At 53.0% G+C, this 26,945-nt stretch overlaps 7 protein-coding genes across 7 annotated transcripts; 3 read left to right on the top strand and 4 right to left on the bottom strand.

Annotated features, from left to right (window-relative positions):
• Window positions 1–1,087: 1,087 nt before the first annotated feature.
• Window positions 1,088–2,943, bottom strand: NEUTE1DRAFT_97829 (uncharacterized protein; the record flags this gene model as incomplete). The annotated part of the gene is made up of 3 exons (XM_009849601.1): window positions 1,088–2,140; window positions 2,200–2,450; window positions 2,520–2,943. The coding sequence occupies 3 exons, from the start codon at window positions 2,941–2,943 to the stop codon at window positions 1,088–1,090; spliced, it is 1,728 nt and encodes a 575-aa protein (XP_009847903.1).
• A 1,482-nt stretch (window positions 2,944–4,425) lies between these two features.
• NEUTE1DRAFT_115827 (uncharacterized protein) lies at window positions 4,426–6,115 on the top strand (the record flags this gene model as incomplete). Its single annotated transcript, XM_009849600.1, has 2 exons — window positions 4,426–4,487; window positions 4,560–6,115. The coding sequence occupies one exon, from the start codon at window positions 4,574–4,576 to the stop codon at window positions 5,906–5,908; it is 1,335 nt and encodes a 444-aa protein (XP_009847902.1).
• Window positions 6,116–6,422: 307 nt separating this feature from the next.
• NEUTE1DRAFT_76011 (uncharacterized protein) lies at window positions 6,423–9,235 on the bottom strand (the record flags this gene model as incomplete). The annotated part of the gene is made up of 2 exons (XM_009849599.1): window positions 6,423–7,680; window positions 7,753–9,235. The coding sequence occupies 2 exons, from the start codon at window positions 9,233–9,235 to the stop codon at window positions 6,731–6,733; spliced, it is 2,433 nt and encodes an 810-aa protein (XP_009847901.1).
• Window positions 9,236–9,986: 751 nt separating this feature from the next.
• On the bottom strand, window positions 9,987–12,115 carry NEUTE1DRAFT_115825 (uncharacterized protein; the record flags this gene model as incomplete). The annotated part of the gene is made up of 1 exon (XM_009849598.1): window positions 9,987–12,115. The coding sequence occupies one exon, from the start codon at window positions 12,107–12,109 to the stop codon at window positions 10,403–10,405; it is 1,707 nt and encodes a 568-aa protein (XP_009847900.1).
• NEUTE1DRAFT_115824 (uncharacterized protein) lies at window positions 12,093–12,937 on the bottom strand (the record flags this gene model as incomplete). The annotated part of the gene is made up of 1 exon (XM_009849597.1): window positions 12,093–12,937. A coding segment is annotated over one exon (237 nt), but the record flags the coding sequence as incomplete, so codon positions are not given.
• Window positions 12,938–16,249: 3,312 nt separating this feature from the next.
• Window positions 16,250–17,067, top strand: NEUTE1DRAFT_134680 (uncharacterized protein; the record flags this gene model as incomplete). Its single annotated transcript, XM_009849596.1, has 3 exons — window positions 16,250–16,541; window positions 16,712–16,787; window positions 16,851–17,067. The coding sequence occupies 3 exons, from the start codon at window positions 16,250–16,252 to the stop codon at window positions 17,065–17,067; spliced, it is 585 nt and encodes a 194-aa protein (XP_009847898.1).
• Window positions 17,068–26,091: 9,024 nt separating this feature from the next.
• Window positions 26,092–26,801, top strand: NEUTE1DRAFT_97824 (uncharacterized protein; the record flags this gene model as incomplete). The annotated part of the gene is made up of 3 exons (XM_009849595.1): window positions 26,092–26,103; window positions 26,349–26,562; window positions 26,692–26,801. 3 exons carry the CDS (start codon window positions 26,092–26,094, stop codon window positions 26,799–26,801), a joined length of 336 nt encoding a protein of 111 aa, XP_009847897.1.
• Between the last annotated feature and the right edge of the window lie 144 nt (window positions 26,802–26,945).

Genomic DNA, 26,945 nt, shown 5'->3' with positions numbered 1-26,945 from the left:
AAAACCATCCTCACCGTCAGTATACCTTTCCCTCAACACCGACAGCGGGGCTTGCTCACCCTAAAAAAAAAATAAAAAAAAATATCGTGACTGCCCCAGAACAAGCTGGATTGAAGCTTAGGAGCCACGTTCCAGGAAGGAAAGCAAAAAAAACATACAGATAATTGGACAACTCCCTCGGTAAGGATCGAACTTACAGCCTCCAGATTAACAGTCTGACGCGCTAGCCAATTGCGCCACGAGGGAATCTTATCTAATTGATGGTTTACAGGCGGAATATTTTGAGCCTATATTTCGACTTCCAGGTATAGGCTAGCTGTGATTATGAACAAAGGGCATGGCCTGGGGAGTGGATAGCTGGTGATGGCTTCATCTGTGAGAGAATAGATCGTGCAAATTTTCTCGGCTACCGCCGTGAGTTTAATGACAAGGAGCGGATGTGTCTAGTCGACAGCTAGCACTCGCCGCACGCTTGGTGAAACGAGACTGAAAGCTATTTCTCTTGGAGCGTCTATCGTATTGACATGTTGGAGTGATATTGTGGTCACGGCCCGAAAGAAAAAAATAAGAAAAATAGAAAAAAAAAAAGGAAGAAGGAGGAGGGGGTAACTGCAAGTAAGACGTCTTGTGGTGCTGGTTGGTGAGCAGAGAGGAAAATGGTTTCGAGGGAAAATACTCTGGCCTCTTGGGCTCCTAGGCGATATCCATGCTCAGCTCAACCACACCTGAAGCAGCACTAGCATATGTCTTTGTCGGCTTCGGAATGCACCTACTTGTGATCACCAGAGAATGCACAAGGATGAATGACTTTACATTGAGAGGGAAAGATCAAGCCTCTGCGGGTATACACCACTGATTGAAACTAGACTTATAATACACCTTACCCGTCCAACGCTGAATGTTCATTGTGTATGCCCTCTACATCGATATGTATCTAACCAAACCATCAAAATTCATGTCTTCATAATCATTTTTCCATCAGAAGCAAACACTCAGACGTTTACTCTTTGGTATCCTCCGCTTAATGTTTCACCTTTGGGTGTGAAACCGCCCACACAGCAACAGACACGCCACTAGCTGATCAAGCTCAAGCCTTCGTGTTCAACGCGTTATCCATACTCTCCCTCCACTTGGCCGCGTTCCTCTTCAACAGCCAAATTGCCAGGTTGCCAGTAACCCACGCAAACAACCCGATCATGGTGCACAACCACCCAATCCCCATGGCGTTGATGAGCGGCTGAGCGACGATTGTGCCCACGCACGAGAAAATATTTCTCACAAAGTTGTTCACGGCCACACCGCTGCTGCTCCGGTGCGGCATGAATTCGGTCAACATGGTCGTGACGGCACCAAAGACGAGCATGGACCCGCACCCAAAGAAGAAGTTGGCAACACAGGGCACGATCCAATAGACACCGTGCTGCGCCGTCCAACCGAACCAAACCATGGCGGCGGGATACATACTGGCAGCTAACCAGATGTTCTCACGCATGCGGTCCTCGGGCAGGAAGATGGGGTTGCCATCAGCATCGTAGCGGCCAGCCTTGCGGGCCTCACGCATCATAATCTTGTCGGTCCATCGTCCACCGAGAAGTGAAGCAACAATGTAGCCGAGAGAAGAGGGTAAATAAAAGAGGCCGACGATAATGGTAGAGTAACCGTAGGGTGCTGAATGGAAGGTTGTCTGAATAGAGATATTGAGGATGAAGAGAGCACCGAACGCTATGGCGGCAGAGTAAACAGACACCAGAACTGGGGGATATCGCAGGTAAAGGAGTACCTCGAGAGGTTCGATGATGAAGCGCTTAGTGATAGCGCCAGCGCGTTTAGAGTGTTCGGCGACAGACTGGCGTGTCGAGACACGCTTGAGCTCGTTGTTCTCAGCGGGCGGCGGTGGAAGGGGCTTGCGCTTGGTGAGCGTCTCGGGTAGGGCGAAGATGATCAGGATCAAAGTGCAGCTGCCGTAGATGGCGAGGAACCACATGGTTGATCGCCACCCGAACCCCTGGGAAAGTGCTCCGCCGATGATGGGGGACAACAGAGGGCCGATTAGGGGGCCGAGATAGAAGATTCCCATGGCTCGTCCGCGCTCTGCTGGCTTCCAAATGTCGGCGATAGTGCCAGCACCGACGGCTTGTACCTGATGGGGTTTATGGATCAGTCTTTATTGTTGCGTGGTTTAAAGTAAATGGTACGCACGGATGCTGATGCTCCTCCAGCAAGAAGGCGCATTATCACAAGCATAGCAGTATTTACGCTGGCAGCACTCAGGACCGAAAAGACAACAAACAACGTGAAAGAGGCAATGTAAATCGTCCGTCGGCCTAACGTTTCCGAGAATGATGACCACCAGAGGGGAAATATTGACATAGCTAGCATGTACAAGGCAACGGCCAAGTTGGTGATAGTTGGCGATGTATGTAGGTCATCAGCCATCAATTCAAGAGCAGCTGTTGTATTGAATGTCAGTCTCCGGACGCCACAAAACCAAGCTCACTGAATGTGGCCTCATTGCTTACGAAGAAAGATGCCACTCCCAAAAGGGGCGCCAGCAGCTGCGAGTGCAACTATGGTCGTGATCATCCATTTCGTCTTGTTCTTGTATTCGACAGGATGCTCAACCTCGGGAATGAAAGCGAAGCGAGCCAAGAGCCCCCTACGATCCGCCCTTGCGACAACACAAGCCGTATGGGCCCGGGAAGAAGAGAGAGTGCGATAGGGCTGAGGCAAGGTGGAGTCGCCACCAGGATGAGGTTTGTCCTGTTCTGGGCCTGGTTCATGATCAGAGCCGTCGACAACTTCAGGTCCGTCAGTATCAGAACCTGAAGAGGTCATTTGCTCCTTCGTGCCCTTCTTCTCTGGCACCCCTCCGGAGAAGGTTTCCTGTGTATTAGCGAGAGCCACTGGCCTTGGGGAGTCTTTTTCTGGATGTCGTTCGTCCATGGCGGTACTTGGTGGCGATCTGAGTATAAGTAAGTGGAGGGAACACTCGGAGCCGCCATGCAAATCCGGGTATGGATAAAACCCAAAGCCTATCACGGAGTTATGGATGGTCGCAAAGGGCAGTTGTAGGACAAATTCCAGTCCCTTGGAACTTGGAAACGAGCAGCGACGATGTTCAAGGCAGGGAGCGGAAATATATAGCTAAGATATGCCCACGTATGAACAGTTGAAGCTAAATGGCAAGACGAGTGCTCGCGACGGTGAAATATAGATGACCAAGACACGCCAGCTGGTAGATAAATCGAGTAGTGCGACAAAACCGACCAGTGAAGATATCGATGTGTAACAAGACAAGAAGATAAAATAAAGATAGAGAGAGCAGCAAAGCCAAGATGAGGAGGAGAACGAGGAAGGAGTCGGTCAGGTCACCGCAACAAGTCTGAGATAAGTAGCTGAAGCACCAACTTGGTCCTCGGCATGGAACAGGAATACCGAAAAGGGCAGGGGCGGGTGAGCCGTCCGTTGATTCAATCCACCGCACTGCACTTGCACTTGCTCACCAACTGTTCAGTGTCCTCCTTTGGGCAAGGTGCCGATAGCAATCTTGATGCCAGGGTGCGCCTTCCAGAACGAGGCATAGAGGTGTAAGGTCACTTCATTCTGCCTTGGCGCCCACGAACATCCACCGTCGACATGGACCCATTACCAAGCGGCCGCGAAAAAGGATGAACTGCTTCCTCGAAGTTTGGACAAATGGAGGTTCCGAAGGCCCTCCACAGCATATGTCGATAGTTAACGGTGACAACGTCGGGGCATATGCACATGGCTTTCCGTTGCGCATGATGGCACATTGTATCAATAAGGGCGACACAACGTTGGGTTCCATTCAATCGGAATGATTCATCGTGGGATTTCCCCTTCCTCGTTTTGGCGGTGTTCATGTGATCTCAAGTTGCTCGCACGAGCCGCTCCTGATCAAAAGGACAGCAGCGGCACCGAGAACGGCCCGGTGATGGGCGGTGGGAAACGTTTCTTATTGGTTCCTGCTGGCTCCCGCTTCCGACTTCCGGAGCCAGCCCGCTCCCGCTCGGGTCTTCGGCACGCAATGCACTATCCGATGGCATTACCCACTGAACGGCGCCTGGACGGAACGGTTACGGAGCCACCACAGTACGTGTACAGGCACCCTTGGGCATTGAACTCCCCCTTGCACGGCTCCGTAGCGAGACCTCTCACGGTGTACCAGTGTATGTTGAACGGCACGGACGCCGAAGACACGGCGGAGGCTACCTAAAGGTAGTAGGTACAGGGCGGAGAGGCCAAGAAGGAACAAGTTCCAGAACTTTGACTCACACCCCGGGCCGAACATCTGGATCCCCGTAACGAGAGAGCGGGACCTTGAGTCAAAACTTTGTTATCCCATAGAGAGGTAGTACCTACCCGGAACATCACTGCACCCACCGCAACGGTACTTACAGTACATATTTGTACATATTATCATCACTCCCCGTCTCTATAAGTCAAACCCCACTTTTTGACCTCAGGTGAGTTGCCATCCAGCCAGCATGACCAACTTTCAACGTCTCCTCTCATATAGCTAATTTGGTTTACACTAGGACGACGCACAGCCATGTCTCTCACCAACGCAAGTCCCGCCGATGCGGCTCGGGCGGCCAAGTCGGCCTCCCACGTGCTGGCCACGCTCTCGGCCGAGGCCCGCAACGACGCCCTGACGGTCATCCACGCCGGCCTCACTGCCGCGCGCGACGAAATTCTGGCCGCCAACGCCCGCGACCTTGAGCTGGCCCGCCAAGCCGCTGCCGACGGCAAGCTGAGCGCCAGCCTGGTGTCCCGCCTCGACCTGGGCAAGACGGGCAAGTGGGAGGACATGCTCAAGGGCATCTTGGACGTGCGCGACCTGGAGGACCCCGTCGGGCGCGTCACCCTTCGTACCAAGCTGGACGACGGCCTCGAGCTGGAGCGCGTCACCTGCCCGATCGGCGTGCTGCTCATCATCTTCGAGGCTCGCCCGGAGGTGATCGCCAACATTGCCGCGCTGGCCGTCAAGTCCGGCAACGCGGCCATCCTCAAGGGCGGCAAGGAGTCGACCGAGTCGTTTGTGGCCATCAGCACCGCCATCTCCAATGCGCTCTCGCAAACCCAGGTACCCAACGACGCCATCCAGCTCGTTACCACGCGCGAGTCCATCCCCCAGCTGCTCGCCCTCGACCGCGACATTGACCTCGTCATCCCCCGCGGATCCAACGAGCTGGTCCGGTACATCAAGGAGAACACCAAGATCCCCGTCCTCGGCCACGCTGATGGCCTCTGTTCCATCTATCTGACGGCTTCTGCCGACGCCAAGCTGGCCGCTGACGTCGTCGTCGACGCCAAGACCAGCTACCCGGCCGCCTGCAATAGCGTCGAGACCCTACTTGTCCAAGAATCCGCTCTCACCACTGTCTTCCCCGCCGTCGCCTCCGCCCTGGCCGCCAAGGGCGTTGAGCTGCGATGCGACGCCGCCTCCACGGCCGCCCTTTCCCCCGAGATCACCAACATCAAAGACGCCACTCCCGAGGATTACAACACGGAATTTCTCTCCCTCACCCTTGCAGTCAAGACCGTCCCCGACCTGTCAGCAGCCATCGCCCACATCAACACGCACGGGTCGCACCACACCGAAGCGATCTTGACCGCGGACCAGGCCGAGGCTGAGCGCTTCATGTCGGCCGTGGACGCCTCGGGCGCGTACTGGAACGCGTCGACCCGATTCGCGGACGGTATGCGCTACGGCTTTGGTACTGAAGTCGGTATTAGCACTAACAAGATCCACTCACGCGGTCCTGTGGGCTTGGAGGGGTTAATGATTTACAAGTACAAGATTAGGGGGCAGGGACATGTCAGTGCGGTTTATGGAGAGGGAGAGGGGAAAAGGAGGTTCAAGCATGAGAGGTTGGCGATTTAAAGTTGAGTCGAACGCGCGGCAATGGCTTGAAGTTTGTTTGTTTGTTTGTTTGTTTGTTTGTTTTTTTCACTTATCAACGGGGCTCAAAAGGTGGGAAAATCATGGGTGGTTTAGAGATTACAAGTCCAAGCTTTTCATCCCATCTTGTTTCTCTGTATTTGGGGGCATAGTAGAAAGACACTGTGGTTGATCAACCAGTTTCCGTCGAACGCAGTAGTATATTGGCTGACATGATGACTGCGTCAAGATTCAACTCTATCTGTAAATCTGTCTTAATCGACCTGGCAAAGCACCCATGCTGACGGTCCGAGGGACGAGTATACCGTGAGCATGGCAGTTGACGTATATAGAGCTCTAGCCAAAGCCGCCACGGTTTCAAAGGCTTATGACAGTGGCGCGTCAAAGGGTATTCGACGAAAGAAGATGACTGACTAACAATTCCTGAAGCAAAGGGTATGTATGTATCTATGGCACCGATCATGTCTATATGTAGAGGAGACGCAAGCATGGTATAGAACAAACAGAAACATGATTGTATTACTCCATCTGTGTTGTTGTACAGATCCTAAAGACACAAGTCTCGCCCTTGACCTAGCCAGACAAAAGGCAAAACAAGGGTGTATGTGGATATAAGGTAGAAAAGTCAAAAAGGTAAATGGAACGCACTCATTTCGCATCAGTTCGTTTCGCTGTCGTTTTGGTTGTGTCACCATAGCTCCCCTCGTTTCCACCTCCTTTGTCTTGCTGCTTCAAAACCTTCATAACAAGAGGGCAACCAGGCTTGGCTTGGGTAGTACTTGTAGTAGGCTTGGTCACACTTCCTCAGTGTCCCCGATAACCTCCCGTACCACCGAAGCCACCACCACCCAAGGTCCCGCTACCTCTCAATCCCATCCCCGACCCCGGCCGCGGCAACCCACTCACGCCATTTGGTCCTGATGTCGTAGCGCTCTGAGCCCTTCCATGACCCGAGCCGCCACCGAGCCCAATTCTGGTCCCCGCCGAGACCTTCAGCCCGAGACCACTTCCTCCAGGCGCCCTCATGCTAGTTGGGCGTCCGACACCACCAGCCCGGAAGGCCCCCTCCATACCCGACGGAGGAGCGATTCCGGATGCTGACTGTGTCTTTATGGGCGCACGTACGGCTCCCGGCCCACCTCCGAGACCAAGTCGTGGCTTCGCTCCAATCTTGGAGGTCATACTCGCTGGCTGCGGCGCGTGATGACCGCTGTCGCCGTTACTAGTGGCGCTGACATCGCTTCCCCTACGGTCGGCACGTCCCCGGCCATTGGAGGTCGATAGGTGGGTAGGCGCAGGTGCGGGCGCGGGCGTGGGCGGTTCTTGTTGCATGCTCATCATCTCCTCGGCGAGACGAACTAGTTCTCCCTTTTCAACTCTCTCCTGTTCCAAGAGTGCCCTGAGTTCATCGTTATCGTCCTTGACTGTTTGGAGAATAGCCACGAGCTTCTCCACCTCGGCCTCGAACTCCCTGATCTGCACGGCATTCCGCGCCCGATCGGCCTTGCGCTCCTCCTCCAGCTCAGTAAGCCGCGCCGGGTTAAGAGTCGCCAACGCCGTCTTATCTTGGTCCCTCTGTTTTCGCAACTCCTCGTTCTCCCGGCTAAGCTCGTCCACCTGCGTCTGCAAGTCGCGCACCTTCTTCTCCCAGCGACTCTCGTAACTCTTCTTGAGCGCCGCCACCTTGGTTTCATGCTTGCTCTTGTACAGCGCATGAAGCTCACGAGCCACGCGTTCCACCGCCATCTCCACCTCTTTGTTGGATGATGGCTGTCCCCTTGCCTTGTCAGGCGACTCGTGAGCAGCGGCCTCCGCGCTGGCCTTACCAGCACGCATGCCAGCCATCTTGCTCTCGGCATCCTGGGCCATCATCTCGGCCGCCTCCCGACGCTTCTCGGCCTCGTCCAGCTTGAACTCGAGCTCCTCCCTCTCGCGCCGACCGAGCACAATCTCCTCCTTGACCTGCCGCAACACGGCCTCCATTTCTCGCCCCCGTCGCTCCCAGGTATTTTTCTCGGCCTCTAGTGACTCATGCATGCTCTCCACCTCGTGAAGCCGTTCCATGCACTCGCCGACCCGCTTCTCGGCGTCGCTCACAGCGGTTTTCAGCGACGTGACTTCTGCTTCCTTGCCGCTCAGCGAGGCCTTGAGGCTGCTGATCTCGGAAAGGAAGCCCGATTTCAGGGTTTCGAGTTCGCGCGGGGTAATAGTTGGGACGCTACGCGGTGTCGGCATCGGTGGGATGTCGAAATCGAGAATGTTGGAAAGATTGCTGCCCGGGCGGTGGGGCGTCGTGGTGGCAAGGTCAGTGCTACCAGGCCGCGGCGATGCGAACTGGGTACGGCGTGTGGGCGACGCCTGTGGTGCTCCATAGCCTCCATATCGTGACGAATCCGTAAAGTCTAGCAGGTTTGAGGCGTTGCCCGAGTCGAAGTCTCTCTTCTTCCCGGTCGTTGTTTTATTGTTAGGCACCAGGCCGTTTACGCGCGGTGTCTGTTTTGTAGGCGATACCCCTCCACCAAGCACCGGAAACCTGCTTGCGCTCTCGGATCGCATGTGTGAAAACTTGGTGAGGTCTGGGACAGCCGAAAATGTGCTGAATGTGCTAACAATGGTATCGTTCCCTTCGCAGACGGATTCTTCGCGTGTCGCCTGTTCATGTTCGCTGCCCGTGCTATTGCCTGACGTATTTTGTAGCAGTGTGTCCTTAGAACCACTGTCTCCCTCGATGCCGGTCATGTCAACATCGTCGTCCTCGAATATGTCGATGGCTTGCTTGATGCCTCCGTTTTCACGTATCACGTCCTGCAGGCTTATCCGACGATCTTGCGAGTCTCGTGACGAGGAGCGCGTCGTCTCGCTGCCAGGCAATGAAGGGTTGACCTTGACGGGGAAACGCTTGATGGGTGTTTTGCGGGCGCTTTGGGGAAGCGGGGGCGGGGCCATACTCTTTGCCACGGGCGATAGAGGGGAGTCGGCGCTTTCCGGCAATGGCTGCGGTTGCGCCTGGTGCTGGAGAATCTTGAGAGGGGAGAGCTCGTTGCCAGAGATGATGCGCGACATGGGGCGGGCAGATTTCGGCGGCGAGGGATCACGACTGATGGGCGGCGATGTCGTGTTGTCAGCTTCGCTGCTCTTGCTGTTGTCGGCGTTGTCGCCCGCGGTAGTTTGCTGTGTATTGTTTCTCCTCGAAGGAGCGTCATCTAGATCCATATCCATGATGTCGGAAATTTCTTGTCGACGGTCGCTAATAGGGGTTGAAAGATTGAGAGGAACAGAAGTCGGCATCGGCGAAAGCGGCCCAAGCATCCTAATCTGCGTCGTCGGAGCCGCAGACGAGGGCGTAACCAAACCAAGCGTGGCGTGCCTTGCTTGCTACAGCCCCCGAGGTATTCCCCTAGACTAGTCGAAGGCGGAAATAGTGGGGGATGAATCGGGTCTTGGTCGCGGTCGATGGTGGTTGTGGATGCAGAGGGATTCCTTTCATCACAGGAAATGAGCAAAAGTGTGGGCTGCGATTGACGTCCAGGTCGAGAGAGGTTGCGTTGAGCGTTACCCCCCCGCCTGCACTTGTGTTTCATTTCTTTTGTTTCCCCAGCATGCAACCGTCGCCAGGGGCAGTCGCGCTGTGTGTCCCTCCCTCTAAAATGCCCTGGGGGGGCCTGACGAGCCTGCCCGGCTGGCATTGGATGGCAACCTGTGCTTCCCTTCCACTTGTGCTTAACGGCCCGGCCTAGCAGGTAGTTACTTAGGTACCTTGAGGTGAATGCTGCCCCGTGGCCCAGATGTACCCCGTACACTACGCAGAAGAGCTCAGCTTGAGCTTACCATTAGTAGGTACCTACCGGAACCACGACTTCTACAATCGATCCAATGTGCCCATCTTGCCCCTGGCGTCCCTGGTCCTGTCAGGTGTGAGCCTGTTCGAGTCAAACGAGGGACGTGCGTTGCCGTGCTACTTGCGTATCTCGACTTCCATTTTCCGCTATTATTATCGCGTAGTGTCAGGTCCCGGCACATAAAACGCCACAGCAGCACATATTGGATGGATTTCCCGTGAAGTGTAAAAGTAAGGTACGCTATAAAAAGAGTTGAGTGATGAAGGCTAACCCAAGGCTCCTCAGGCACCATTCAACCCACGCATGCATTGATGATGATCCTCTAAAGTCGTATTTACAAGCTCCTTCATAAAGTCGTGACCCTGAGAAAGGCAGCCCACCGAGCCAATGTGTTTCCAAGCCGAAATCAGACGAGATAAAAAGAAGCATACCACCCCCTTCCCCCCCCACGCTTCTCGACAACACCCACTCCCGTCCCACCTTTTTTTAGTCGAACAAAAGTCATAACATAAAGGTCATAAGCGTCGTCAAGCCGAACATGAAAGCGTCATAAAACAACAAAAGAAAAGGAAAATGGCACGAGACACTTCCAGAGGGGTCGGGCATCAAGTTTGGCGATATACCCCTCACTCATTGTTTATCTCCGCCTGTGGGCCGCGATAGCTGGAGGTGCGGCTTGCGCCATAGTGGCGGTGTATGTAGGTGATGGGAGGCTGCCGCCGTCCATCATCGTTTTGCGACGCTTCATATCCATTCCTGGACCCAAGTTTGGGGCGCCGGTCGTAGGCCTACCGCCATCATCGTCATCGTCCCGTCCTCGCTTCAGCCCACCGGAGCTCCCGTTCATAACGGATGGCTGGGCCGAGTAGCCGTTCGGCAGGGAACTGGGCATGTCAGCCTGGCCCGCGTACATCTCATTTCCCTGAGTGCCGTTGCTACCGGTTCGCTCGTTGCTCATAACATTGTACAAGCTGCTCGAGGGTTGGCCGCGCGGGGGAGTATGGTAACCCTGCGCAGAATAGTAGCTCGGAGGCGCCGCTGCGGTTCTTGGGGTTGCGCGGCCTGATCCAGCTTGATGGGGGGAACCGCCAATTTCAGGAGCAAGACCGTGATCGTGCGGCAGCGAGTTAACGGCTTGTGTGTTGTAGTTGTAAGACCCGCGGTTCGCATCATAGCCACCGCTGTCGTGGGTATACTCGGCCTCGTTATTCGCATCATCATCCTCTTCGGAACCTGCATGAGTGCCGGGGTCACTCTGCCCTTGGCCTTGGTGAATCATGCCAGTAGGCGGCTTGGAGTCGGATGCGTCATTGGACTGGCCGGTAGGTCTACCAGACGGCGGGCCCATATCGTTCTTGATATAGCTGCTTTGGCTGTAGACGGACCGCTCTTGATGCTGCGGTTGGCTAGAGTAGTGCTGTTGGCTCTGGTACTGAGCTTGTTGAGCAGACTGTCCCTGGTACATCTGTCGAGAGCTTTCGTACGACTGGCTGACGGGCGGATAGTTCTGCATGCTCTGGATTGTCGAACCTGGCGGCGTCGTTGCCGGCGTGCTTGGCATCGACCGAGCGTTGCTACCAAGGTTTGTGTCGAGAGAAAGCGAGCTGTTGCCCTGCGTGCCATTCATGCTCTGTTGGCTCCACTGATAGCCGTCCGAATTGCCCATTGGGCCCATCACGCTCGAGGCACTAGTTGGCGGTGTAGGGAAGGTGTGTGCACGGTCAAGCGCCGGCCGTCCCATGGAAGGATGCGAGGGCAAGGACGGGGGGCCTGGAAGCATGGAATGGTGATGATGTTGTTGGAGGGATGGCAACCCGGGGGGCCCGCGAAGTTGGCCGTGGCTGTCTTTCCTGCGTTGTTCAGCAGCAGCCATGACCTGGCTGGTCCGGCTCTGGTTGGTGGGATGGTAGAGGAGGGCACCGATGTTGTGTACGAACAGAGGATAAAGAAGCTCTGTAATCTTCTCCTTGTTGGCAAAATCCAAAGCTCTCTCAAAGGGGATCCAGACACCCTTGAGGTGCATCGGCCCAATCTTCACAACGTGACGGACCTTCTCGCTCTTGAGAATACCGTCACGGCGTCCGCGGGTCATGCCAGCGACATTGAGGAGCTTGGTGCCGTTGATCATGGCATTGTCTTCCCTGCGAGCAACACAGATGCCTCTTGCTTCAACCTGGAAGCACAGACTGCCTTCATCCTCCCACAGCGTGGCAGTGACACGGGGCTTCATACCGGGGGGTGCTACTTGGCCAGTTGTGTCGAAACCGCCGCCGGCGTAAACAGCAGGATTCATGCTGCCGCTACCAGGAAGCGGCAAGACCGATTGGCCGGCCATCGAGTTCATGGACGGGGGGAGAGACGGCGGGATCGAAGCCGGCGAGCTAAGAGCGTTGGCATATCCGTATTGGGGGTTACCATACTGGTGAGCATAGGTTGAACCAGGTTGCAACAGTGGCGGAGGCTGCTGAGAAGCGTAATGGGAGTGGGAAGGTACCGTCGTTACGGGCATCGAACTGCCCTGGGACATTTGTCCGTAGTAAACGTCGGCTGGTCCGTTGGGGTTCATGGTCGAATAGGATTCGGGTCCTAAGCCTTGCTGGCCCGGTGGACTAAAGAGTTGATGGCCGGAGGGTATGTCGGGCAACGAGGTCCCGAGAGTGTGGGACCGTACGTATGTGCGTTGATGTATCCGGGGCGTGATGCTTGTGTCGAGTACTGCTGGATGATGAGCGGCAGTTGGCGCTGATGTGGGGACTGGCTGTGGTGGGAGTCAACGAACGATGGGTTGTCCAGGCGTTGTTCGCGTTTTTGCAACTCAATGCCTTTTCAAGAAACCGAAAAAGTTAACGAGGTTAAAGGACCGTCCGACTACTTATAAGTTCTGTAAAGGAGCTGTGGCATGTTCTTCTGTAAATGAAATGTGGCAGCTATTCCGATCACGCCGTACCGGACTCCGATCTGTGCCCTGTTGATGCAATGCTTCCAAGTATGGCCACAGTTGGTATCGAGGTTTTCCAAGCCTTATCTTATGCAGAACCAAAGACGCAATGCAGCTTCGATGCGTGGTCTGATCGAGGCAGAGCACACTCATGCAACAAGAACCGGAACACCGAGAGAGAAGTTCGACCGTGTCCTTGTGATAAAACAAAACTTGCCGAGACCAAATGGAAAAAAAAAAAAGGACGCTTCAAGCTCCAAGTCGTGACTCTTGTTTTATCGATTTCCCCGAGGATGGTGGTCAAGGCAACCTGGGCCACTAATGCAGGTGAATGGCTGATCGGATAAGAGGTGAAGTGAAATGGTCTCGACGCGTAATGGGTGAATGGCTGCGTGCTGGTGTCGGTCTAAGAGATGAAAGTTGAGGGGTTAGCTCGCCCGTAAAAATTTTGAGTGTTCCCCGTTCAGACGGCTGCTCGAGTTGCGAGTCCAGCGCAGTGTACACACTTACCTTCTCCTTCTCAACTAACTGGACCTCACAGGAACCTGCTTTCCTCGCAATGCACCTCTCTGCCAAAGGACGTGCAGGTGGGAGAAAATGGGGAGGCGGGTGGATAGAGGGAGTTGGGGTAAGGAAAGCGAAGGAACTGAAGTGGGAAGAGCTGGGGAGAGGAAGGACGGGGCCCGGCTGGATTTAGGTCACGGCGGTGGTGAGGAGCGAGGACGGGAAGTCGAGATGGAGAGCCCGGGGTCGGATGGATAGACAGACGGGTACTAGGCGAAGGCTGGACTGAGGAAAACAGACAACAGGCCGGCCGGTTGACCGTTTCGGTTTTCGCATCATCACACACAGTAGGTACCTTCCCTGGTAAAGGCAAGTAGGTAGCCAGGCCTACCTCACTGGCGCCGTAGGCCCGCCCACGACAACCTAAGAGTGTTGGGGCCTGCCCAGCCCGCGGGCGTGTGGGAGCGGGTGTGCTGGGGCAAGTACAGTGCTTGCTGGGAAACTTCCACCTGTGGTGAGTACCCACTAGTGCTCCGCTATTTCATCTACCTACCTCAGCAAGGTACCAGGTGTCTCTACGGGAGGAAAGCGAGCCTTCGTCTCTCGGTTCCTTGAATTCACAGGCCACTCTGATTGGCAGGCGGAGGCCCCAATGGCTTCCTGCCCCCCTCCCTCCCCCCTCCCCCGCCTAGTAAAAATAAAATAAGAAAAAGAAAACGCCCTAGTAAACACGTAGCTACCTCTCGCTAGAGGGTCCAAGCCTTGACTATCCCTGTTATTACAAACCCCCTCCCCGGACAACCTAGAAAGTGGGCGTCAACCAACCACTCCGGTCGCGATCTGGATTTTCAATACTCTTTTCTCGTTACATTGACCCAAACAGAACTGAGCGGGTATACCACGCAGTAATTCACTGCCTGTTCAGCATTAGCGCAAGGGTTCGAGCCAGATGCTGCTAGTCAACTTTTGCATCTCGCCAACTCTCAGCATCGTTAAAGATCCAAAGCCTCCTTGGTCACACATGCGGTGCAATTTCTTAGTTGCTCTGCGGAATGGTAAAAAGCAGGTACAACCCATACAAGATGCAATGTTGAAGGATAGAAGTAACTAAAAGGGAGGCGAGCCAGGAGGTATGTGGAAGTGAAGCCTCTCAAATGCGCCTTACAACCGGCCCTGTCCTGTCTTAACGGCTGCGAAGGAAAAGCAAAAGCAAGAGTGACAGTTTGAAAGCCAGATGCAAACTGAAAGCCACTTTTGGTTAGCTGGCTAGCTAATTTTTTTCTCTTCTACTAGGTTGATACTGGAACCAACGATAATGGGCAATCAAGCGTCCGCTGGAAGCTGTGGACATCATGATGTGTGTTCTCCAAGTATACAGTGCGTTTACCGTAAGCCGACTGTGGCAAGCTAACCTCCCCGATGGCGGTTGTATTTTTGTGTGTGCATACCTACGCAGTAGAGCCATCTCACTGTGTACAGGAACAGTCAACGTCCACTCTGTCTGTGATACTTCGATTTCGTTTCTGACGGCTTTAGTCATGGTCTTTGAGGTAGGAACCGACTATTCGAACGCCAGCAGATGGTGAAGCAAATCTATGGCTTCTTGAGCCTCCCAGTTATTGCCGTCGTGAACAGGGCTGTCAACGGGAGCAGACAGCAAGTGTCCAGGTCAGGTAGGGTTAAGCCATGGGCCAGCAGGTGCCTAGGAACGACATTAGCTCGGGTGGGAGTTGCAACGAAGACGCGACAGGTTCCCGCTGTTGCTTGGACCTTTGACTTGAGAAGGCAGAGACGTAAGGGGTACATCATGTTTAAAGCCGGAGGCGTAGAGGTACCTCTATCATGGAACTACGAGGTAAGTCCAGGTAATGTTTACGAGAGGTTGGGGCCGGTTCTCAGACTCATCGTTTGGTGAATAACAGTTCTCAGGGCTGGACGGAGTGTGTTGTTTCTTCACTTTACCGCCCAGGCCCGGCGTGGAGATCATCGGATGGCCGCCGGCACCAGGAAGTGAAAAGTCATCGGGTGAGGACAAATGCCCGAGCGGCAACTTGCCAGATTGCCAAGGTTGCGCAGAAACCGCTCGGGGAGTATGCCAGGAGGGGATGGGAAACGAGACAAAAACCGAACAGAAGAACAACAGATACACCCTCTTGCTCTGTGATCAAGTCATTGGTTCTCCAACTTCGCCTCATCATTCTCTCAATCGGGCGATTTGTCGTGCTTATTATGGAGTTTGGTGTTCAATGGCCCCGTTCAGGAATGCATTCAACATAACGTCAGTTCTGCGCATTCAGGCACTAGATGATCCAAACGAGTGTTCCCCTCCGAGGATGGGGTCATGTTAGTGTGTTATGCATATGCTCCTCGTCAATGCTCGCCATTTGTTAGTAATGCGGGGGCGTGTTGGTCGCAGAAGCTACAATCGCACTATCATAGCTCCTTCCCCATAGCAACCTTTTTCTGCTTTGCCTCTAACAATCCAGGATTTGCTGTCATGTGTGTCACAATACCCTATTTCTTCCTCAGCCCCAAGTGGACATGAACGGTATCATTGAATACCTACCTAACAAAAGCGAGAGCTTTTTTGAAGCCATTCAATCAAGTGCATGATCCTTGGATTTCGTGAATATCCCTCTGCTCGTTCTATGCAGGTCTCATGCTGGCCCACTTGCCATTGTCGACAGGTACTCACTACGGGGGACTTTTCGTCGATCTCCATCCAAGCGAACAAGTAGATGTCTACACACGCATCATGTCGCCGAGATCCCATGGAACCGACGAAAACCGGTCCGGCCCGGTCAGTGCCCAAAACGTCCCATCTTCATTTGAACCGGTGGTCCGGGCTTTTGAAGTAAAAAAAGATATTTACAATAACATAAGAACAGGCAGACATTATGTAGGATCAGACGGCGCCGGACAGGTCAAATATTCAGTGCATATGTATTACTGCCCTGCTGATGCTTGATTGCGTGCTTGTGATAACGTCCCAGGACGCGAAAGAGGTTTGCAGGACATTGCAGAATCAGACCGGATTCCAACATGCAACAGATGAGGTCTGCCAGCCTGCTTTGGTCTCCTGCCGCGTCCGCCTTGAGTATGCGCTCTCTTGAGTCAGGACACCTTACCAAGCAGACCAACTTGGCATCCAATGGTCTCGGAGAATTCACGGTCGGAGCTTCGGAATCCGTCTCGTGGGTTTACTCTGTGGCCTTGAGAATGAACTGGATGAGCCCTACAGCATCAAAGCGTTGTCGGTGTCACGGACCTCTCGAAAACACCATCTTTCCCAGCGATCGCCAAAAGAACGCTCCTTTAATCAGTCCTGTACGATGTAAGAGACCCTCGTGGGTATGTACCCTACACGTGGAAAAGCGATTTAGTGCAATGTCTGTATATTGTTGTCGCTGTGTAAAGACTGGAGCGAGGCATAATGTCTCTGTTTTGTCTGCTTGCGTCCTCGAAGCGTTAAGCGAATAGGGAGCTAATAAGCACTTCTTCAAGGCATGCTAAGCAGCCAAGGAGGCATTACACTCACTGTTCTGCTTCACTTCACTTCTAGCATTGCCATTGCCTTCGGGTATGTTCCTCTTTGGCGTCCCGCTGTACCTGTATTAGTTTGCGTTGCCACACACGCTCACAGAAAGCCATTCGGCAAAGAGCTGGCCGCAACACCCATTCCGGTGGATCGTCAAACCCGCGCCGTGTTGGCTGGCCGGCTGCAGCCGGAGAAGAATCTCATCGGTTACCCCGCCCAGCCGGCAGCAAGCCCCACCATCTCCGATCGGCGACCCCACTCGGCAGCGCCGTGTAGCCGATGCCGCAACCTTCCCGTCATCATCGGTCCCGATCAACGATGACTTCCGGTTTTTCGCAGCACCACGCCTAGCGCTTTGTAATCTCTACTTTTCTACTACTCTCGTCGGGAACGGTGTCATCAGACCAATGATCTCAGATCGTTCACCACTCACATACCTGATCAGGCCCGGCTCCGACACGGGGCTAGTAGCTGGTACTCAGGTACTTAAGTCTGGGAGTTTTCAGACGCTCTACATTGCCGGTGCGGTATGGTTTCCGCAAAACATCAGTCTACTTCTTTCCCTAATACTTGCTTCTACAATCCAATCTCTACACCGTAATTTCGAGTCGGAGGGTAGGCGATTACAATCAGTGTGCTGTGAAGCCTTGGATCTCTGCTTTGGGCACGCAATCACGGAGCTGGATCTCAACGCAGGGCTCAGGAGTAGTATTAGCTGTTTGGAAAGGTCTCCATGATAGGTGTGCGGGGGAGCCTCCTTCGCGTGGCTGTTTGGAATTCGTGCACCTTGGAAAGTGTTCCCCGGGGTTCTCTGGGGTTGCACTGGTACGTGTCCCGCAACAGATTCGTGGTCCGCGGAGACTGGCTAGTTTCTCGGTCACTTCGTTGGTCTTGTCAAAGTCGATTTTTGCAAAGCAGGGCAGATACTAGGCACGTACCGTCTCGAAACAACCTTCCCTCCAGGCCAACAGTCATTCGCCTGATAGTAAAGACAAACTTAGCTGGCGCATCGGATCTGGTATCACGATACGGTCCGGAAGCGGTGATGCTGGAAATTCAGTGTTCTTAACTCCACGGGAACAGGTTCGAATCAAGAGCCAGCATGGGGGAGCTCGCTGGGATGTTCGAGTTGGTTGGGCTATTGTATATGCGTGGCACTCTTGACGCTCGTTACTGGATGCATAGGCAACTTGCCAATTTCCTGGTTGAAAATACAAGACCGTATTTTGCTTCGCCAACTGAGACGATGAAATCGCCAATTTTGGCATTTATGATCATCCATTTTTCAAAAGCGAGATTGCGTACCTATCCACGTACCCAAGAATGGCTCACGTCTACCTATGGTACACTGAAGCAGGAAGCTACTTATGGTGAGACAACCTTTTGTCCTTGGGTGTTCCCCGGTGCCATTACGTACCCTTGAAAGTTTCCGAATCATTTTCTCCTCTTCACTCAGGCAGGGACTCGAGTCTCAGGCTTAATGTCAGCAGCAACCCTTTCCGTCCTTGTACGTCTGCGAATGTTACGATAGAAACAAGCACTTGATCTTGTTTCTCCATACGTACCTCTATCGTTGGCGCAAGATGCACATGCAGGGTCAGGTAATCTTTTCAACGTGCTTCAGTTTCGATATGCCTCTGCCGACATGGATGGATGCAGGCCCACCGTCAGTGACATTGTCGTTGACAGTGAACAGTACCTGCCCTGTCTAAACACTTGATAAGCACCTGCCAAGCTTATTATGGTTGGGTAATTACCAAAGGAAAGGTGCTTCCCGGTAGGTGATCATCGACTCGGGCCACATAACGTACGCAGTATACTCTTGTACGAAAATTGTAGAAGGAATCATCCATGTCTGACTGTCCGGTGAACTTTTTGAGATCCACGACACACCTATTTCGACCCGGTTCTGGATTCGGGAATCGGGAATCGGAAAACAACAGGTTTGGTGGTAGTAACGTACCGAGACCCTGCATCATGGGTCGCCTTCGCTGCATTTCACAGTTGTGGTAACGGGAAGTTGAGGAGCAGACAAGGGCAACCACGCAGGTCCCTCTTCCCTCTCTATCACCGGTGAGTTCTCCCAACATAAAACTACCGGAGTATCGAGTATCGGCAGAGATAAATGGGTTAAATCTCTCCCGACGGTGATTTCGAACCCACGCACAACATGATGATGGTACCTTAGTATGATTATACATATCATATAAAAAAAAATCCTAACAAAAAAAGAAAAAAAACTTAAACCCGTTATTCGCCGGCAACGAACGCTACATAGTAGAAGACCGTTGGCGTGGAAAGGAAGGAACTGGGACACGCTTGCATGGAGCGAATGCAGAGCGGTTAGTTGCAGTGATGAATTGCTACCAATCATAATTCTTCTTTGGCTTGTTTCAGGATTTTTATCTACCTGTACCTCACGCCGCCGTTGACGTGGGTAGGCCTGTCCGGGCGAGGGTTGGGCAGCACAGCGCATCAGCCTTACACAGTACACAGAGTCAGAGAAGATGGAGCAGAGATGGTTTCGCCTTGTACACAGTGTATCTCTTGGTTCCACCTGGGAACTCTACCTTGGTGCTTCATGGGACTCGCAGCACCCACATAGTCCCCTCAAGGTGCTCGAGCCTCGCCGAGTTCATCCGCGGAGGGTCCGGGATCTTGAACGGAAATAGAAAGCTTCGGGAGGTCCCATTCATCCAAGCCGATTACAAGCTTCAAGTTCCAGGAGGCCCGCCCGTGGGCTCTCCCTGCGTCCCGGTAGGGCTCAGGGCCCCGACGCCTTCGTAGCAGCATCACGGGCTCGACGAGGTAGATACATTTACGAAAATCAAACCTGATGGGGCCCTTCAACATTCTGACAGCTGCACAGAGGTGTCGTCGTTGAGATGCCGCCAGGCAGACAGTCAGGGAACAACCAGAACCCTTGGCTCAGCTTTGGAAGAATGGAAAGGCATTGAAACTAGAAGTGCTAAGTTGCTTGACCGATCCGATAGAGCTTTTAGCAATATTCGATAACAGGTCTATCCGCTGATCACACATAGCATGTCCTCTCCGACCCATATCTATTGAGTTGTTGCATGCGAGATATGACAGATATCGATACCGAATCTCAAGGACATTCTCTCCGCTGTACAGCGCAGTACGAACTCCAATCCTCTATCGTCGTAGCTCGTCCCTCCTCTGAGATTTGTTGATTGTTCTCTTGAGTCTCGCTAGATAGGTACTTGGCAGGTGCCAGTAGAAATCGCTTGTGCAGGTTTGTAAAGCCTTTTGTTGTTAGTCTCTGGGATTGCCGACTGATTGCCTTCAAAACACCGACCCCCGACCGGAGAAGGATGTTGTTAGAGGTCGGCCAGTCCAGGCCGGGATCTCAATGGTAAGACATGGTGTCAGCGAATGCAGCTTGACCTGCCGTTCGGGTTTGGCTTTATCTTCCCGCGCCAGCTTCTGGCCGGGTGTGGTTACGAAATGGAAAGCCACCATGTAATCAATCCAATCATGGCCCACCACGTCTTTCAAGCCCACAACTACACCACCACGCGCCCTGTCGAGGTGGCCGGCTGTCTCCCATTCGATATTGGCGAGGGGGACGAGCTGACCTCGAGATCAGCATGCTCCCTCTCATCGTATCAGAGCGCGGTCCAATGAATTGTGCGCTGGCAACGGCGATGGGGGGATAGCGCGAAGAGTTGTGGTTGCTGGGCTGGAACCTGGGGGCCTGGCCCGGTCTCGCCGGTCTATCTTTGTAGCAATTCTTGCCATCTCATTCTTGCGGTGTGGACAAACTGTCATTGTTGTTGGTGTTGTAGTTACTGTCGTTGCCCTGCCCAAATGCTTGTCGTTGTCATCGAGGAGGTGTCTGCTTTTTGAAGGATGTCGTCGCGACTAAAATCCTTAAACCCTTGGGTTGGGACAAGAGAGACTGCACGAACTCTGCCCGGCGTTATGCAAATCATAAGGCACCGCGACGTGCTTACACCCCTTCCATCCCATCCTATTCGCCAGGGACAAGCTGCATGCGCGGACCGTTTTCCGCCTTACATGGGCCGGGAATGCAGCAAGCAACTGTAACGGTGGAGAGGGGGAGAACACAGGTGCGAAGCCGCGAGACACACAAGTTCACACGCTGGGGACCTTCCTGGCTCGAAAGCTCGACAGGGCTAGGGCCAGCCCAAAATATGCCGGAGGTGAGTGATTGACAAGTCAGCATCGCTATACCAGAGGATTTTAGCGTAGTTCTCACGCACAGTGAAGATTTGAAGTCTTTTTGATTTTGGCATCATCCCAAGAAAGATGAGGTGAATGTACCACCACCCGCTCCTGCAAGTCAATGATGTGCCTGAACACTTGCAAGAAGCTAATTCGCACGACACGTTGACGAGATAACAAGTGGATAATTCAGGAACACTTCTTTGGTCATTCATTGCTGGAGTTCATCAAGGAAGAATTCCGGTTCTGTTCACGTTCCGGCTCTATCGTGAGACGTTTGATATCGCCGTCGGTTCATATCTATACCCGTTGGCAAGATAGCGTTTAGTTTACCAGACATCTATGGATTTGGGTACAAACGGAACAGGAGATAGATACAACTGTACTGCATAGTAGAGGTAGCCACGCCATCGACAGAAAACATCAGTTGGCAGGCACCTATACCGATGCCCGTGGAGGATCAAAATACTTTCTGAGGCATCTGTCACAAGAAGCGCGCTTACAGTAAAGCCAGCATTGGGCTGTACTACCTACTCCGCACATATGCTCGAGTCGGGTCTAGAGGTATACATACCTCCAAAGCGCTTCTGCACCGAAGACTTCGAGATCCGTAGTATTGTATTTACCTGACATGCTTATTTATACTCATCACCCCTGGTCTGTCCGGTATGTCGCTCGGTACCTATTTACACGGTTTCTGAACATGGGGGAAGACACGAAATGAAATGCCGTACAATCCATCGATTATATGGAAGGTAGTGCGGAGGGAAGTCTAGGTGATTCTGGTGACTTTAGTGATTCAGGGCCAGAATTGTACAAGTAAGAGGTTTGTGTGCGTGTGTTTGAATTCCTCCTGTCAACTCGTTCTCTGACTTTGAAATCTGGCGATTTTAGCCAATCAGATCAATTGGATAGACCTGCCTGGCCCTGCTATCCTCTGTCAATGGATATGGGATGTGTTCTGCGCTAACAGAGAAATCAGCATTAGGTATAGCCACGACATTTTCACGATACACTACACTACAACGAGGCATCATATGCGATCAACCACCTCAGCCGGGTACATCGACCGAGCTCGTTCGCTGCACTGTGAGCTTCCAGAATGAGGTTAGGTTGATCTTCTCTTCACCGCTAGTTCAACCAAGGCTGCAGCTCAGTCCGTCGAAGCGCAGACCCCCTCCCCGGTCGGCTTCCTTTCCCACCCTCTAGAGGTACATACTTACAAATACCACACAGTACGGTAATCCGAGCGTAAGATCTATCCGAGAGAGTTCAGTACCGACCTTACCTTCCATGCCCACCTGCCCTGTTCGTGATTGTTGTTTCTATTCGACCTCTCACCATCAACTAGAAGTCACGATCCAGCCCGCAGTGGTCGTTACCCCCAATGCGAGATCAGGATGTGGGCTTGATAACCGCCAGATCCCATGGGACGAAAGGGAAGTGGGGCCCAGCCTCAGCTTTGAAGTCAAGGGAACCTACCGGACGGGAAGTGGACAGAACATGCAAAAACTGAAATGTGGAAATCGACACGCGCATTGGATTGTGCCTCCATTTGGTGCTTGTTTCGTTCAACTTCGTTATTTCTTCTGTCATCCCATTTTCCCCATCTGCCGGCGACAACTTCAACTGCTTTGGCTATGGTCGTACTGCCCTGTTCAGCATGATTGATACCGTCCTATTGCTGTGCCGCTGCAATTATCTCCATTGCAACACTTCCATTTTGACGGCGCGCCCACTGTGGTGCATGTCAATTGACCTGACGATGTCGGAGTGTGCCTTGTGAGGTTGACACTTCAGTTCCACGCTTGAGGCTACCCATCATCAGAAGTCTTCCTCCTACCCACCGTGGTCTCGACCCCATTTTCAATTCTAGCCATGGAAAGTTTCTTACAGACGAACGGATGAAGCTATCCATTGCCCTTCCACGTACTACATACGGAGCTATGCGCTAATAATAGCCAGACTGTCAGGTCCAGCCAGCTCTGTCTGTTACCATCAAATCCAAATGTTCTCGGTTATCCGCCACGAGAAGAAGTGTAGCATTTTGAACCCCTCGAATGCACGCACGGTACAATGGTGGCCGTCGGTGGTTGGGATTGACTTGGATCTTTGTGGAGCACGGTGGACGGTTGGCTTGATCACGCAAGAATCAACAACAATTTTTTTTTTGACTTTTTTTTGAATTTTTTTTTTTGGGATTTTGATTTTTTCTCGCCCTTCCAGTCGTCCAGCCTCTTTTCTCCTCGCGCCAAGAGGTAACCCCCTCATTCTCGAATGGGGCCATCCCCACCAAGGCAGTGTCGTGGCCATGCGTGAGAGGGTTCTCTTCCACACACCTGCGTATGCCAGCGCGGGCGGCGGCGGGATACTGCGTCAGTAGCTTCTCCAGTCCCCATCATGTATGGAAGATCTATCTGTCTCTCCCGATGCGCTGTCCTACATTAGCCTACATACATGTTGCAGCGAAGCATGTACACACCCCCCTCCCCATGGTTTCCCATGGTATTGATTTTGCTTGCCACTCCCTGTCAGTCAGTCGAGACCGTCAATCACCCAGTCAACAAGCCAGTTAGTCTCTCGCAAGCCTCACTCCTTCAGTCCCGCCAGAAGGTCGAGAAGCCGTACCTACATTCAGGACCGGTAGCCGGAGGGAATGCCCTGGGCCAGTTGTCAGTTGCAGGGGAAACGTGGAGGGACGAGACGAGTTCAGGAAGCACTCGCCAACAAGCATCTATTCCGGGAAGAAATCTATCACAATTTGCTGGCTGCTCTACGGTAAGCAGACGAACTCAACAGGTCGTATCTACCAGGAGAGCTAACTGGTCCCGGTGTGAGCTGGCGCCCCCGAGCCCATATCGGATCACGTCCTAATACAGCCATTCAACAAGACAATAGAAAAGATGGACATGTGTTCCACGAACCGGACACATGAAGCTAAGTCGACATAGAGGGAAAGAAAGCAGTGAAAATAGGTGGTGGTAGTGTAGAAACAGAAAGCCACTCGACCAAGCAGAACCCCGTGGCAGGCGGATCACCTTCCATGCACGGCGTCCACCACTTTGGCTGGATGCGGGTATGATGGAACTGCATGGTCAGTCAAGGCCAGAAATCTCAGGGCAACCCCATTCAGTTGCTTCCACGCGGTTGTTCCCTCTCCCCCGGCTACCGGTTTCTCTGCTGCGTGCTCTTGCGCACCCTCACCTTGCATGCCCGACCTGCAGCAATCTACGAGATCGTTGCCATCTTCCGCGATTACACGACAAAGGATCCGCTTCTCGTCTACGCGGTCATAGCACGACATGGGGCTTCGAGATTACACTAATCTGTATAGTCAAGACCGTGAAGCTAGGGCAACTAGGAACGAGCAAATCGCAAGCATCTTGGAACTGATGGCAATCCTGGTCTGGCGCTGAGCGAGATACCAAAGGGCTAAAATGCAACGCCAAAACGTTGACCTATCCATGAGGAGAGGGAGGGGGCTCGAATCTAACGAGGGAAACCGCCCGTGGTCCTCATTCCGTATATTTTGCCATCCAAGCAACCACTCGACGCCTGCCCTTGAACGGCAGGGGATTGCCTCCCGATAATGGTGCGGGGATGCACGACGCAGTGCACTGCACCTCCAACCCTTGTTGCCCTGTTGGTCAACCAACATCACTATGCATTCGACGCGAGTATGCTTCGCATTACATACATGTGTTCCTGTGTTGCTTCCCCAGCTACTTGCCTCTCGAGCCTCTTCTTTGACCTCATCACTGCCGATGCTTTTACAATGGTTCCCGCGTCAAGATCAGCGCAACAGAAAGTACCCCTAGTGTTGGGGCTACCGAGTTATGATGCGCCTCTATACACACCAATGCGCCTGACAACTCTCGCTCGGAAGATGGGCAGATGGTCGATTCCCTGGAGGTGTTGTGGAACACGAGATTTTCTATCCCTATCCCGAACCCCATCCTCGTCATGTTGGACAAAAGCAACCATTCCCGATACCCTTCCTCGCCTTCTTCCCCTATCTGCTTCCCTTTGGTAACATTCACACCCCTGTTTTTGAGTGGCACACAGAGGTCCCGGCTCCTGAGTGGTCTCGTTTTGCCAGTTTTCTGGGTTTGCTGAACAAACTGTTCACTGCGCAGTGCCGGGGTCCAGGAAGGGACAAAAGACGAAAATGGTCTCCTGGAGAGCATGTTGTGTACTGTAAGGTACAGGAGGGTTGTTGTTCGTCCATCGACCCTCGGTGGAAAATATGCGGTACGAGTGCAGCATCAGTTTCCTGTGTTGGCAGAGGCAATACTCTCCGAGAACTGTAGCGACTACTGAGACCGGGCCGACGGTATTAACAACATATTTGACACGCGAGTATACCTCTATTGATACGCCCAGGAGACGAGAGCATGCAGAGTCGTTAATATTGACTGGCGGGCCTGGCTCACGAAAGATCATCCTGCTTCTGATACCGAGACTCTCCCCCTCCCGTTGATGCTGCGGCTGTTTTGGGTGTTTCGTTCTGGAACTGGAGGTATATCGAACTTTAAGTTGGCGAATCTTTTCACCGACAGAGTGGAGGTTCCTCTCAACCCGACCACCCCCTCTCCCGCGCCGTATATATCAGATGGTGTGATTCCGCATGGCCTGTACAGTGCTGCTGGACATAAGCTTATCCGAAACAAGGTGTGTGGTATAGGTAAGATCAATGGCCCGACGGTTCAATGTCCCTTCGCTATTTCAACCCTCCTTGGTTAACAATTATTAATATTGTTCCCTGGCATAATTGCTATGGCTGCCTCTCTATTTCCTGCAAGTGCGGCAGTGGCTGCGGTGTCGCGGTCTATGCATGCTCATTATCGTTTTTGTTATCGTTTCGTTTTACTTGTCCTAGCGAGATACACTCTATCAAAGATAAGTTTGGCTTCCAGAAGGTGTGTATGGAGTCTACTATGTACAAGTGTGTTCGCCAAGCTCAGGGCTCCTATATATGCACATTGCGTACATGTGCGGCGGATATATGTGATCCATTATAATCGCAGTGTACCCGAGATACTACGCTAGTATACGGGCTGGAATGTCAAAAGGTTGATTATTTCTCTCGGATCTGGTATCGACACCGCACATCGTCTAGATTAAAGCGATAGGCAAGATGGACAGATGGGTAAGTATGGCCACAAACAACCACCTAACTGTCAAGATGGTAAAAATTGAAACGTCGGCTCGTCCCTTGCCATAGCATGGAGAAGCTTGAACAGGCGAGACAGGTCACTGATCCCGAAATCGTCGAAACGTCTCTTTGCCACAATAAGGGAAGACAAAGTACACCAAAAATAACCACAACCGAGCTCCCTCTAACCAGGGTTTTTCTATTCATGTGTAAGTCAGACTTCACTCGTCGTCAACCAGCCCGTCAAGCAAGACGGCAAGGACGGGCGGTCGGGAAGTCATCAGCTTTCAGAACTATGTAAAGAACCAGAGCCAGAAACAAGGAAGTTCTATGGCGATGATGGTTGCTTGTTTGATGTCGATATTTCTATGGCTGATGGTCGATGGCGTCCGGGCGGCGCGGCGACGGCAAGGTTCAAGGCTTCAAATGCCACCACCACCACAGGCGATGTGTGTGGGTGTGTCTTTTGTCTCGTTACTTTCCCTTCTGTCCCTTTTCCCCCAGCCATCTCCATCCAGCCATTGCGACGGGATGCAAGCAAGAGCACGTCAACGGCTTGGCCTACTGTCACTACCTACATAGGTATTATTATGAGTCCCTGCTACTCCTTCGGGAGGAAGGTGCTCGGTTTCGCAACCCCCCAACCCTTTTTTTTTCTCCATTGTCCCCATCTCTGTAGGGCACTGCAATGAGGGCAACAATTGGTGGCACTTGTCGTCTCTCTCTTTCACTCTATGTATATGTATTCGTCTTTTACTTCGTTCTCCTTTTGAGTTTTTTTATTTTCTTTTCCCTTCCCACATTCCCGCCCCCCCCCCCCCTCCTCTCTCTCTCTC

Source organism: Neurospora tetrasperma (assembly GCF_000213175.1).
Source record: "Neurospora tetrasperma FGSC 2508 unplaced genomic scaffold NEUTE1scaffold_1, whole genome shotgun sequence".
Lineage (NCBI taxonomy): Eukaryota > Fungi > Ascomycota > Sordariomycetes > Sordariales > Sordariaceae > Neurospora > Neurospora tetrasperma.
The sequence above is the reverse complement of the archived record's forward strand: the minus strand, read 5'-3'. Positions and strand labels throughout refer to the sequence as shown.